Source organism: Mobula birostris, chromosome 1 (assembly GCF_030028105.1).
Source record: "Mobula birostris isolate sMobBir1 chromosome 1, sMobBir1.hap1, whole genome shotgun sequence".
Classification (NCBI taxonomy): domain Eukaryota; kingdom Metazoa; phylum Chordata; class Chondrichthyes; order Myliobatiformes; family Myliobatidae; genus Mobula; species Mobula birostris.
The window spans coordinates 216,267,032-216,281,808 of record NC_092370.1 but is presented as its reverse complement, the minus strand read 5'-3'; the positions used below and the strand labels follow the sequence as shown (position 1 = coordinate 216,281,808).

At 38.7% G+C, this 14,777-nt stretch overlaps 1 protein-coding gene across 3 annotated transcripts in view; it reads left to right on the top strand.

Annotated features, from left to right (window-relative positions):
- Positions 1-14,777, top strand: part of rtn1a (reticulon 1a) — a 217,097-nt gene that overhangs the window by 83,101 nt on the left and 119,219 nt on the right. For all 3 annotated transcript variants that reach the window (XM_072271288.1, XM_072271274.1, XM_072271281.1), the window contains one exon: positions 1,454-2,266. In XM_072271288.1, coding sequence (XP_072127389.1) covers positions 1,454-2,266 — 813 coding nt within the window. The remainder of the gene's footprint in view (positions 1-1,453; positions 2,267-14,777) is intronic.

Here is a 14,777-nt window from a genome sequence, read left to right as displayed (position 1 = left end):
ATATAACACCATTGTTTTAGGAGACAATCACGGGAACAAGTAGCAGGTGCTTTGAGAGATTTGACTTAATGAAAGAGAGCCAGCTCAGGATTGTGATGGGTAGATCATTATTGACTAATATAATTGTATATTTAAGAATTAACAAGACCTTAGAAATATGGCAGATGTTGAGTAGGTGTTACCATGTTAAAGGTTGATAAATAAAACTGCCACTTTCAGCTAAAAAGAAATTGGTAACAAGGATAGAACATTAAGTCAGAATAAATTGTTTTTCAGACCGCAGTGAGTAGTGTTCCCCAATAGTTGTGTAGAATCACTGCCTTTATTTTTGATGCAAGTGACTTAGAAGTTGGAATACAGTGTAAAATTTCAAAAATTTGCTGATGCTTGAAGTAGCAAACACTGAGGATAATACCAATCCACTGTGTGGGTAGCAGAAAAGGCAGACAAATACAAATGGAATTTAACTCGTGGAAATGAGATAAATTTTGGCAGATGGGATGGAAAGAGGCGATGTTGATTAAATGACATAGAGTCAATACAGTTCAAAAGGTTGGCATATGTCTGTATTATTTGCCTCCAAATATTGATTCAGTTTCCTTCTGCAGTCATGGATTATTGCTCCTTCCACCCCTCTCAATCCAAAGGCAGATCTAAAAATCTGCATTGGGCAGGATTTATTAATAAAGTAGTTAGCAAACTATATGGGATCTTTTGCTTCATACTGGTATTGAAGAGTTAAGGACAGAAGTAAGGTAAATTGTGTTAAAACTCTAGTTAGGCCACAGGTAGAGTATATCATCCAGTTATGATTCTTCAAAGCAACACACACAAAGTGCTGGAGGGACTCAGCAGGCCAGGCAGCATCTATGGAAAAGAGTAAACAGTCAACGTTTCAGGCCAAGACCCTTCAGCAGTCCTGCATTTTTTGCGTGTTGCTTGAAATTTCCAGCATCTGCAAATGTTCTTCTGTTCACGATTCTTCTAAGAAATAAGGGGGTATCCATTAGATTGGTTATCAGGAGGTGGGATTTTAGCAAGAAAATACTCTTTGGAGCAGTGTTGTGAAGGATAATGTCAGGTTTATTCCGCTCAGAGAGTGGAGGAAAGACATTTTTTGGAGTACAAGAGGTAACAATCAAGTACCTGGAGCTCTCTGCATTTGAGAGTGGTGGAAGTTACAATGGTCAATGACTTCAGAAGGAAATAGAATAGATACTTGAGGTAAATGGACACAGGAATGGGTTGCTCTACCGAGCCAACCTCTGAACGGTATCAAATCTACGACTATAGGTGGAAAGAAAAGGGAGATTTACCCTCACCTGATCATGAAGTTCTGTTAACATTCAGTTGAGTTTTAGAATTGTCAGTTTTGATTGTGTGCTTTTGAAATGACATAAAGAAAGTAACTATGCTCACGGAGCATATTTTCTGTCTGCATTTATTATTGCAGAAGAATCTGATTCACAGATTGAAGCTGCTTACCATTTCCTGGAGGAGGAACATCCTTCTACCTGCAAGACTTCGGAACAAGCACAGTGCTTTCCTTTAGATGCCACAACTGAAAAGATACCCACAAGTGATACTTTAACGAAACTAGATGAGGCTGAGCTGAATGCGCCTCAGCTACAGGCAACAACCTTGGACCTTGATGCCAGCAGTGCTGAATCTGGAGACTCAGAAATTGAGGTAGTGCCAGATGAATCACTTCCTGTGGAAGAAGCTGAAGCTTGCAGCTACATGGCATTCAGACAGGCTGGTGGAGCTCCACCATCTTCTGTTTCTTCAGTCCAGTACAGCATTCTGAGGGAGGAACGTGAAGCTGAGCTTGACAGTGAGCTTATCATCGATCCATATGATGCTTCATCGGCATCTGAAGAAAGTGTCCAAAGAGAACAAGATTCCCCTTTGAAAACTGATAGCATGGGGAGAGAATCTGATGAAAAAATCTTAACAATGGACAATCAGCAAGAATCAGAATGTCAGCTGAGTCAATCAGCGGAGTATCCTGTATCCTATGCCTTCGAGGGTACAATTGGGAAAGATTCAGCCACAACTGAAACAGCCAACCCTCAGAATTCTTCAGCACCTTTCGTTACACCCGAGGTAGTAGTTGAAGAGCTATATCCTGAAGAAGCCTCCGAAGAAACGGCAAGGAAAGCAAGTGCGAGTAAATCTTCAGATGAAGCCAAGGCAAGAAAGGATTTGGGGAGCAGCCAGTCCATAACTTCTGGACAGTTTCTGCTGGTACTAAATAAGAAAAGAGGTAATTTAAAATATTATTTTGATACTAATTACGTTAAAATATCTTCATTTTCCACTAATTTGAAACTCTATTTACCACTTCCCTTTTTATTTGGAGATATTAAGAAATATTACAGCTTGTTGTTTGATTCCAAGTGTGTTAATTAATATCTTTTATTTGCTGTTATTTTAGTTAAAGTTGACAGATTGTTTTCTTGATTCCATGGCCCCCTAGCTCAATGTCTATTTCCCTGACAATTTAATTATGTTCTGCTATGACTGGCTGCTACCCAGTCAAGTGAAACAAAAACAGTTCAATATTTTGAGATGATGAACTTCTGAGTATGAACCATCTTAATGAACGAGCGATTTCATGAGTTTGCCTTCTAGCTGTTTGTTCTTTGGAAGAGTTTTTATTGTAAATGGCACAGTCTGGGCAGATATTGTTAATATGCAGTGTTATCCTCCTTTGCCAATCTGTATCCTTGTGGCCAAGGTTAGCTAAAATAACCATTACTCCCTTTGCATTGACACTAATCTCTAGAAGTAATGCAGACTAAATGGATACAACTGAACAAGAACCCTTTGAACAACAAAGTGGATAAATATTCTTTTAACCTGCAGAATCTGAAATTTAATTAGAGATTTATTCTGAAGTTTGGTTTGGTTTAACAATATCTAGTAAATAAGTCAGCCCATTTTCCAGGCCTCTCCTTCAATGTTTGCCATTCATTGAGATCCGGGTTCACCTTTTACCTTGATTTGTCTACGTAGCTCTTTATCAGTCATCACACAAGTAATATGTTGTGGTCTGACTGCAAGATTAATGTCCCACCAGCAGTACCAGTTTAACCTTCAGAATCAGAATTAGGTTTAAATCAGATAAGCTAAACCTTCATTTAGCTCATCAACTCCTTTTCAAAAATCCTTCAAAACCTCAGTACAGCTCACCTGAAATCTTTTGCATTCAAAGAAAAAAAACATCTGGTTTATGTATTCTTTCCTCATAATTTAACTCTTGTAATCCTGATCACTTTCTCGTGAATCTATGCTGAAAGGTTAACATCCCTTTCAATATATAATCCCAGACTGGTACACAGTGCTGAAGATAGGCCCTAACCAGAACTATATACACTTGTGGCAAATCTATATCCTCTTTGTATTCTATTCTCCTAGTTATAATGATTATAATAGCCACATCCCACTAGCTTTTTAAAAAATCTGACAGCAAGATATTTCGGTGATCTGTGGTTGATCTGAAGATGCTCAAACTGAAACCTCCAGGGATTTGCTTATTCACTTAATATATTTAATCCTTCGTTATAATTTTGTTTCTGCATAGCGTATTATGCTACTAATCATTATATCATTGGTAAACTCAAATATTTTGCCACTGTTGTGCTGTTAATTTAAGGTGCGTGAGGCCTCACCACAGATCCTTGTGAGATGCCTTTTTTTACTTTCTTGTAATTTGAGTGTATTACCCACTTCCCCTATTCTGTGATCCATACAGCTAACCATTTCTTAGGTGAAACTCTTTTAAATACTGTACCTTCTAGAAGTTCATTTGAATCGTATCTGTCTACATTCCTCTGTAGCTTCCTTCAGTTATGTTTTTGAGCTACTGCTGTTGTTTCTTCTAAAACTCCAATCTCTGAATTTAAGACCATAAGACATTGGGCCGAATTCCCCAATTCTGCTCATTTGGGTCTGCTCTGTGAACTTGAAGTAGTGGCTGGAGAGATTTCCTGTGATAAGACCAATTTCTTGAACTTCGAGAAGGCCTCATGCTTAGAAAGTGTCAAATAGCACTGCGTTTCATCTCTCTTCCGTCCAGGCATTGTGGAAAAGCAGCAGACGCAGACTCCTCTTTTTCTATCTTTTATTTGAAAAAACATATCTGTAACTTCACCAGTAAATTGCTTTTAGATTACCCCAGGATATCAAGATCATTTGATCCGCAAGTGATACAAATTCTAAACAATAGGCAGGTGGAATGCATGTTCTTTGGGAGTACTAGTCACTAAAATAGACCTGGATATTATTTGCAGTGTGCAGTCTGTTCTCATTTGAAACAGTATTATTGCGCCTTCATCAAGAATGCTTCAGTTAGTTAGATAGCATTTAAAAATTACATTGTTGATAACATTTAAATACTAATCCATGACATACTTCGCTACCAATGTTCTTACTTTTGGACTTGAGCCCCTGACCCACTGACCAGCCATAAGATATCAGATCCTCATCCTGGTGGCATCGTGAAACTGCGCCCAAGCACCAGCGTGGAGGTGTTAACATTCTGTGTCTGTTCGTTATTAGATACTCTCTTGAAAGATTTTTTTCCTGCACTCTAAATTCTCAATGAGTAAATTGAGGCACTCAGTTAGGAAATGGGCCCCGTTGTCTGCCATTTACCTGCTGAAGAAGAGGCTCTTTTGGGTAAACTTGAAGCAGTTGGACTGCTAGTCACTGTTTGAGTCTCACTTGAAGTTAATGCTGTAGTAGTTCCCTTTGTAGTTTAAAATGAGAAGCTCTGCATGAATTTTGTACATTGTATTCAAATTACATTCCCATCAGAATGGGTAATCCCACCTCGACAGTGATTTGATTGAAAATGAATTGCTTAATTGAAGCTGATCTCTTTCTCCCTTATGATTCCTTCCAAACAATAGTCAATTCTGTGTCACCCTTGCACCTTTAAAGTCAGGGTATTGTTGGTTCTAGCTGCCTGAATCAAAGAACTAGAGGTAGGCACCACTGCTGAATACTGCACAGGCTCCCTTTGATCAGGCATTAGAGTAAAAGCACAACAGTGCTCTCATTTGCTTGTCTAGCATCCACTTGTAGCACTGGATGGAAAAAGTGCAAATTCTCTCCTTGCTTTGGTCACTGAGCTAAGTTAGGCCCAAGATTCGTGTTAATTTGGAATTACTGTGCTGATGTTGATATTTACCAGAGTATCAGATCAATACCAGACAGCTGCGAATACCATTTTATGACAGTTGCAGCCAAAAATGGCATTTACAATATTTTTTCTGTGTCTACTCCATTATGAGTTCCCTGTCTTTGGCTCAATGTTTTCCAACAACTTGAGAGGATTAAAGTATAAAATAAGGATGTGATGCTGAGACTTTATAAGGCATTGGTCAGACTACAATGTAAGTACTGTGAGCAGCTTTATGCCCCATGTCTAAGAAAGGATGTGCTGGTGTTGGAGAGGCTTCCAGAAGATGTTTACAAGAATAATCTTGGGAATGAAAAGGTTACTATACGGGGAGTGTTTGATGGGCCTGGGTCTGTAGGTCTGCACATGCTGGAGTTTAGATGATTGGGGGTGGGGAGGAGGTCATCTCATTGAAATCTGCCGAATTTTCAAAGGTACATGTGTAGAGGACGTTGCCAATAGTGGAAGAGTCTAGGACCAGAGAGAACAGCCTCAGAATAGAAGGAGATTCCTTCAGAACAGAGATGGGAAGGAATTTCATTAGCCTTAGGATGGTGAATCTGTGGAATTCATTGACACCTTTACTGATCAAGAAATGATTAACCACTGCTTTAAATATTTCCATAGCCTCCAAAACCACCTGTGGCAAAGATTATGGGGAGAAGGGAGAAGAATAATGGTGTTGAGAGGGAAAATAAATGAGCCATAATCCAAAAATAATGAAATGAGAAGTTTCTAAATATCAAAAAAATTGTTCTAAAGAGCAGTAAACAAGTAAATCAAATCAATATTTGGTGTGACTATCCTTTGCCTTTAAAACTGCATCAATTCTCTTAGGTACACTGTTGTGCGGTTTTATAAGAAAATCAGCTGTTGTTCCAAGCATCCTGGAGAACTTCCCACAGTTCTTCTGCAGGTTTTGGTTGTCTTGCTTCTGCAGAATGTAGTTGGGACGGATCATACCCCTCCCTACAGGTATTGTGCGATGGATGAGAATCTGCACTTCTCAGCATCGAGGATTGCATTAATTCTGACCAGATAACCAACTCCATTTAGAGCAATGCAGCCCCAACCCTTCAGGGAACATCTGTCGTGCTTCACTATTGGCTTCAGGCGCTCATCCATGTAGCATTCTCCAGCTCTTCGACAAACTGCCTCCTGTTTCAAATTTAAAATTTTCAAAAATCTCAAATTTTGGTTCTTCAGTCCAGAGCACTTGCTGCCATTATTCAGCACCCCGGTCCTTGTGTTTTTGTACGAGGGTGAGCCTCTAGGCTTTGTTTCCACTTTGGGGGAATGGCTTTTTGGTGGCAACTCTTCCATGAAGACCATTTCTGACCAGATTTCTCCAGATGGTAGAGGGGTGTACGTGAGCTCCAGTGGTTTCTCTAAGTGTAGAGCTGATAACCATGTTGGAATTCTTCCGATTTAGGAGAGACATCAGTTTGATGTATCTTTCATCTGCTGCACTCAGTTTCCACGGCCAACCAGAGTTTCTAGTCCTCAACCTTGCCTGTTTCTTTGTGCTTCCTCGAAGGTGCTTGGACAGCACATCTTGAGACTCTGCCACGAAATTTCAGTATGGGAGAGACCTTGCTGATGCAGGAATGGCCACCTTGTGTCTTGTTGCTGTGCTCACTCTTGCCATGGTGTAAGAATTAATGATTTGAAGGTTAAACTGTCACAACTACCAAACCCTCACCTTTTAGTTTGGTTGTCCTTCACCGAGTTTGATTCTTTCTACACACGTTTTTGTTTCAGTTAATCGATTTTGTTCCGTCAGCTCATTATGTCATTGATAATTAGCACCTGTTTGTCATCTTTATTTAATCATATACCGGGCTATATACCTACAAAGTAATCAAGGTTTTATTTGAAAAGTGGTCTATTACTTAATATGTTACTTTCTTTAACAAAATTCAAAATTTTCTCTGTAACAATTGATTTTTTTGGGAAAATATAAGTTTGGAAATCTATAATTTGCTCTTTTCTACTGACACACTAATGCAGAAGACAAAAAAAATTAAAACAAAATTTATATTAAAAAATTAAGGTGTCAAAGACTTTTGCACAGTCTTGTATGTCTTATGGTCCTATAATAACATACAAATTTAAAGAGTTGTATCCATTGAATTCAATTGATGATTCTGACAAAAAACATTACAGCGTATTCATTCAGAGTGAAAAGTTGATGAACAATTTAGTAAATATTTTCTCCTTTTATGAGGATATTTCAACACCACAATTACTCTGCCCCAGTACAAGCAACCAGCAAGAAGAAAAGTGAACTGAACACTGGCCTTTGGAATAAAATCATTTTGCCCCAATCCAATGAAATATTTTAATAGGAGTACTGCTCCATCAAAATAAATGATTATGGACTCTGCTAGCGTAGCCAACAAAGTAATTTCCTGGTGAAATTGGAAAGTAAGTATTTCAAATTAATTTCTTAGGCCAGATATAATGTTGACATACAAACTTAAAACAAGGCATCCATCAAAATATTTCAAAATATGAAAATGGTGGGTGAAAGAAAGATCAATTTTATTTCTTTTGTCTGAGAAAAATGGATATTGTTCTACCATGCAGTATTGATGTTTTCATTAACCTTTACATTTGTATGCTGTGTCAAGCAAATGCACCAAGGACAAGCTAGAGTAATTACAATAACACTGGAAGAAATATAGTGGGGATAAATGGTACTCAGATTACAGAAAAAGTAAATAATGGCTATATTAAGAATGTGTAGTTTAATACTAGAAGGTATTTTTCTTTTCCATTTAATTGGGCTGAAAAACCTTGAGGAACTAAAGTTCTGGTGAATGTATTTTGACTTTTGGGGTGTAGGTTAAATTACTTTCTTTGTGGGTAAGACAAGATTCAGTTAAGATCATAAAAAATCTACAGATGCTGGAAATCTGAAACAAAATTCAAGGGTTGGGGATGGATACTCAGTATATCAAGCAGCATATGTGAGTGAGAAATATTATCAAAATTCATTGTCAATTACTACCTTCTGAAATGGGCAAGTTGGAAAAAAGCAAGTCTGTACAAAATGCTAAGAGTAGAGGGCTATGAAAATTGGGGCCCTGTGACACAATGCTTTTTGTTCTGTGTAAAAGCAGGAAATGAATGCCAGCTAATTCTTCTGGAGGATTTTAAATCAGGAAAGATGAATGACGGTAGTGGTAGAGAGAAGAAAATAAACATACTAGGATTGTGCTCTGCTGAACACAAAATTTGCTGGAAATCTAAAATAAAAGAGAATATGGGAAGTACATTGCAGGCAATATCATGAAAGAGTAATAAAGGTGTGGATGTTATAGATGGATGACCTTCCTTAGAATTGCCCAGTTCTGATCCAAACAGCAAACTTTATTTCTGTGTTGAATCCTGAGGGCTGCAACACACCTTGGCAGAAAGTGAGGTATTGTTCCTTGGGCTTTTGTTGGAACAACACTGGCCAGTTCCAAAAAGGTTATAGTGGGGGTGGAATGGAGTGTTAAAGAGAATTGTGTGCGGAAGGAGGTGTTCGTCAGGGGTCATTCATTCTGCATTTGGTTCCTGCAATGTAGAGTTGGTTACAAAATGAACCTCTAATGCATTACAGGTCAATTTGCGAAGGTGGCATCTTTGGAGGAAAATATTTTCTAAAGCAAAAATTTGTAAATCAGAAGGTGTTTCCCATTAATTAAAAGATAAAAATTCTGGTTGCACCTCAGAGCTTAAAAATTTAGATCAAGAATACAAACCCTAATATCCATCCTGTGCCATTTTCACCACCTTATCTACCTTCAGAGACTTTTGGACTTGAACACTTTGTCCTTCGATATTCTCTGTGATTCGACCATTTGTGTATATATCCTACCCTTATAACCTTTCCATAGTGCATCACCAGACTCTTATCAGGACTAATTTCCTTCTGCCTTTGCTCTTTCCATCTTACCAAATGAAGAATATGGGGAGATGCAGGATATTGGGGCTAAGAAGAAATTTGGATCAACCATGTTGAAATGGTGGAGAAGACTCAATGGGCTGAATGGACTAATTCTGCTCCTATATCTTATGCTCTTGTGGAATGCAGTCCTGTAGTCTAAGACCATCTTGCTCGCAGTCAACACCACCATTTTTTGTGTCACCTGCAAACATGCTAATCATACCTCCTATATTCATATCCAAATAATTAAGGTGTAGAACAAGGTAAACATTCTAACACAATCCCTGGAGTGCATCTTGGGTCGCAGGCTTTCAGTAACAAAAACAACTCTTCTCCATCTCTGATTCCCATTATGGATCCAATTTTGTATTCCACTTAACTTGGATCTCATGGGTTCTAGCTGTTTAGAACACTTTTCTACGTGGGTCCTCATTAAACATTTTTATTACCCCTGAAAAACAATTCAAACAAATTGGTCAGATAAGATCTCCTCCACAAGAAAGTCATGCTATCTTTGATTAATCTCTGCTTTTCCCAGGTATAGATTATACCAGTCTCTCTCCTTTTTCTAATATCTTCTCTACCACTGCTGTTAGACTCATCCCTGTTGCCTTTCTAAGGAAAAGAGTATACATTTGATCTTTTCACATTCCACAGATATTGCCTGATCGGCTGGGTATTCCCAGCATTCTGTTCCTTGGATTTCTAGCAACCACATATGACAACGTCCATAATGTTGCAGCCTATCATAGGCATTCATTTCATTTTCTCCAATCCTCCTCTGTGCAACTTGAAACAGTTATTTTCTTTCTTTTCCAGTTCTGATGAAGGATTATTTCATCATGAGCCGAAGGGTTCAATTGCTGTACTGTTCAATTGTCAGCCTGAAATTTAAGATCTGTTTTTTTCTGTCACCACAGATACTGCCTGATCTTTTAAATACGTATTTGTAATAAATTCTGTTCTTTGTTCCATTTAGATTGTTGTCGTTTATTGTTGGTTCCATTAATTTACTGCACAAAACTGAGTGGAAGTTCTATTGAATGACTGATAGAGTCATAGAACACTACAGCACAGAAACAGGCCCTTCGTCCCATCTAGTCCGTACCAAACTTTCATTCTGCCTAGTCCCATGGGCTTTTGTTTAAATGCTTGGCATGTATCCATGGGGGAATATTGACTGAGGTCTATTGTGAACCTGGTGATGCCTTAATTATTCATTTTAGATCCTATTTTGTTTAAGTGAATTTGTGAACTTGGATTTTGTTAGTGAATTGACCTTTATTTTGTTATGTTTACAGGATAAATGTGTTGGTGCCACCTAGTGGATTTGTGGAAGTTTCCTTTAATTCAGGATATATAATGTTTGATGTTTCCATTGCAGGTTTAAAAACCTCATGCATACAGACTTGCTGCTGACCTGGGTCATGAGTCTCTAGAGCAGGAGTTCCCAGCCTAGGACCATTCGGTTAGTGGTAGGGGTTCATGGCATAAAAAGATGATTGGAAACCCCTGCTCTAGAGCTATTGCTCAGTTTTACAGGATCCCATTCTGTAAACACAATAAATATGCTTTTATATAGTTTATATAATTCATTTATAAAGCACACTATAACAGAAAACAATGAAAATTATATTAAGGTTTCAGAGCTGCCATTTGATGATTAACAAAGCTTAAATCTATTATTTGATACTTCCATCTCAGCTTGGTCCCAAGGAGTTCAGATTTAAGTGTTTTAATATTAAAGAACATTCAGCCAGTAAGTATTACTTATACGGTCTTGGTTAACTACTTTAGGAAATGCTCAGAGTACTGTACAAATCAATTTTAATAATTGCAGATCTGAATATAAGTGCCCTGTCAGTGCAAGAGCTGTACTTCCTGGGCTGAATTCAGTTCCATTATGATTCATTAGTGCCCACACTTCTGCTGTTATTGATTCAGGTTTTATTTTTCCATGTGTGAATTAACCTTTCTGCTGTGGCATAAATATATTTCAGTGCAATTTCACTATATTTGTAATGTTGATAGGGCTTCTGGTCCATTGCTAAAGGAATTAACTTGGGTAGGTTGCCAATTATTTTGAAAATGTTGAAAAGATCAGCCTGAGCAAATATGAAAGGAACACCATTACTTGCAAGATCTTTTCCAAGGCTCACAGGTCCCTGATTTGGGAATGTAGTGCAGTGCCTTCAGTGTGCTGGTCTAAATGCTAAAATATCCAGCAACATTCTGGGAGTATTTGAACCAGAAGAACTGCAGCAGTTTTTCTTTTATATATACAGGGTACAGGAAAAAATATATATGTCAATACATTAAGCTGAATCGCATATAAAGACTCCTTACCCTATATTTGTACAAGTCAATTAGTTCGTAACATTGAAAAATAATAATTTTATTATATAAAGAAAATCTAACCCACTACCAAGATCGAAGCTGATTAGTAGAAAAAAAAAGAAAAAAAGATTGTAATCTGTGCTTTAACAGCAAATGAAAGGTTTTTAAAATAATTCAGAAAAGGTCCCCACAATGTTTGAAAGTCTTGACTAGATTCAAAGATTGAACATTGAATCTTCTCTAAATTTAAACATGACATGACATCACATCACGTATCCATTGGGCGTGAATAGGAGGGGCTGCAGCTTTCCATTTTTTAGCAAGAGCGTCCTTCTGGCCATAAGAGACATAAAAGCCAAAATGTGCAAGTCAGGTGGCTCCAAAACTGCAGCAGTTAACGAAATTGTCGCACCTTGCCACCTTCACTAGAGCACTCGGAGATAAGCAGTGAATGCAATCTCTGCCAGTGACATCCACATCACATCAATGAATGAAAAACTTACCTGTATTAGTTTCAATTAACGCCTCGTACACTCCTGTATGACAGAGTAGGGAGAACCTTCTTGGGAAACTGGAAGACCTGAAGGTAGATAAGTGACCTGGACCAGATGGTCAACACCACAGAGTTCTGAAAGAGGTGGCTGAAGAGATTGTGGACAAATTAGTAATGATCTTACAAGAATCACTAGATCCTGGAGTGGTTCTGGAAGACTGTAGAATTGCAGATGTCACCCCACTCTTCAAGAAGGGAGAGAGGCAGAAGAAAGTAAATTATAGGCCAGTTAGTCTGACCTCAGTGGGTGGGAAGACATTGGAGTCAATTATTATGGATGAGGTCTCAAGATACTTGGAGGCACAAGACATGATAGGCCATAGTCAGCATGGTTTCCTCAAGGGAAAATCTTGCCTAATGAATCTGTTGGAATTCTTTGAAGAAATAATAAGCAGGATAGACGAAGGAGAATCAGTTGCTGTTGTCTGCTTGGATTTTCAGAAGACTTTTGACAAGATGCCACACATGAGGTTGCTTAACAAGCTACGAGCCCATGGTATTACAGGAAAGATTCTAACATGGACAAATCAGTGGCTGATTGGCAGGAAACAAAGAGTGGGAACAAAAGGACTTTTTCTGGTTAGTTCCCTTTTCTAGTGGTGTTGGGACCAAATTTTTGATGTTTATTTGTCAATGATTTGGATGATGGAATTAATGGTTTTGTTGTAAAGTTTGCAGATGATATGAAGATAAGTCGAGGGGCAGGTAGTTTTGAGGAAATAGGCTACAGAAGGACTTGGCCACACACACAAAATGCTGGAGGATCTCAGCAGGCTGGGCAACATCTTTGGAAAAGCGTACAGTTGATGTTTCGAGCTGAGAACCTTTGGCAGGACTGGAGAAAAATAGCAGAGGAGTAGATTTGAAAGGTGGGGGGAAAGTATTTAGACAAATTAGGGGAATGGGCAAAGACATGGCAGATGGAATATAGTATGAGGAAGTGTATGGTTATGCGCTTTGGTAGAAGAAATGAAAGGGTTGACTATTTTCTAAATAGAAAAAAAATATAGAAATCTGAGGTGCAAAGGGATTTGGGAGTCCTTGTGCAGGATTCCCTAAAGGTTAATTTGCAGGTTGAGTGTGTGGTGAGGAAGGCAAATGCAATGTTAGCATTCATTTCAAGGGGACTAGAATATAAAAGCAAGTATGTAATATTGAAACTTTATAAAGCACTGCTGAGGCCTCACTTGGAGTACTGTGTACAGTTTTGGGCCCTTATTTGAGACAGGATGAGCTGAAACTGGAGAGGGTTCAAAAGAGGTTCACAAAAATGATGCCAGGATTGAATGGCTTGTAATGTGAAGACAGTTTGATGACTCGGGGCCTGTATTCACTGGAATTCAGAAGAACGAACCTCACTTAATACTGAAAGGCCTGGATAGAGTAGATGTGAGAGAATGTCTCCTTTGGTGGGAGAATCTTAAGACCAGAGGACACAGCCTTAGAATGGAGGGGCATCCTTTTAGAACGAAGATGAGGAATTTCCTTAGCCTGAGAGTGGTGATTCTGTGGAATTTATTGTCACAGGCAGCTGTGGAAGCCAAATCTTTACGTATATTTAAGGCAGGGGTTGATAGATTCTTGATTGGTCAAAGCATGAAGGGATATGGGGGGAGGGAATAATAGGTCAGCCATGACAAAATGCTGGAGCAGACTTGATGGGCCAAATGGCCTAATTTGGCTCCTAGAGCTGATGGTCTCATGGTCATGTATAGAGAAGAGAGAGATACCATTAATTTGAACTGTTGCAACAGAACAGAATTGTACATTATCCCTTTGATGGGTACCTTTTGAATCTGTGAGATATGGATTTGACATAGATATTGATAATGATAACACTCCTGAGACAAGTATAATACAGAGTCACTTAGGCAATTCTTTTACAAAAATCATAAAATTTTACAGCTCGGGGATGTGTTTCAGACCATTATAACCTTGTATGTCGGGCTAATTCCATTTCCCTACTCTTGATCCAAGGCACTTAAGTTAGAGTACTTGGAAAAACAATTAATTGAGTTGCTGCTGATTTTCATAAATGCAAAAGCATATTGTGAGCCTTGTTTAAATGCTTACAAGAGAAAATGCTTAGAAGTTGTACTAATCAATACTGCCATTGGAAGCCATTGCACTTTCATTTGTGTATGGAGTGTGAGTAATAGTTTAAACTGCCACCCCGTGGTTGTGCACTGTAATTGCACTTAGAATTTATTTGCTTGTGCTGATAAGTCATAGTCATACTTTATTGATCCCGGGGGAAATTGGTTCGTTACAGTTGCACCATAAATAATAAATAGTAATAGAACCATAAATAGTTAAATAGTAATATGTAAATTATGCCAGTAAATTATGAAATAAGTCCAGGACCAGCCTATTGGCTCAGGGTGTCTGACCCTCCAAGGGAGGAGTTGTAAAGTTTGATGGCCACAGGCAGGAATGACTTCCTATGACGCTCTGTGCTGCATCTTGGAGGAATGAGTCTCTGGCTGAATGTACGCCTGTGCCCACCCAGTACATTATGTAGTGGTTGGGAGACATTGACCAAGATGGCATGCAACTTAGACAGCATCCTCTTTTCAGACACCACCGTGAGAGAGTCCAGTTCCATCCCCACAACATCACTGGCCTTACGAATGAGTTTGTTGATTCTGTTGGTGTCTGCTACCCTCAGCCTGCTGCCCCAGCACACAACAGCAAACATGATAGCACTGGCCACCACAGACTCATAGAACATCCTCAGCATCGTCCGACAGATGTTAAAGGAC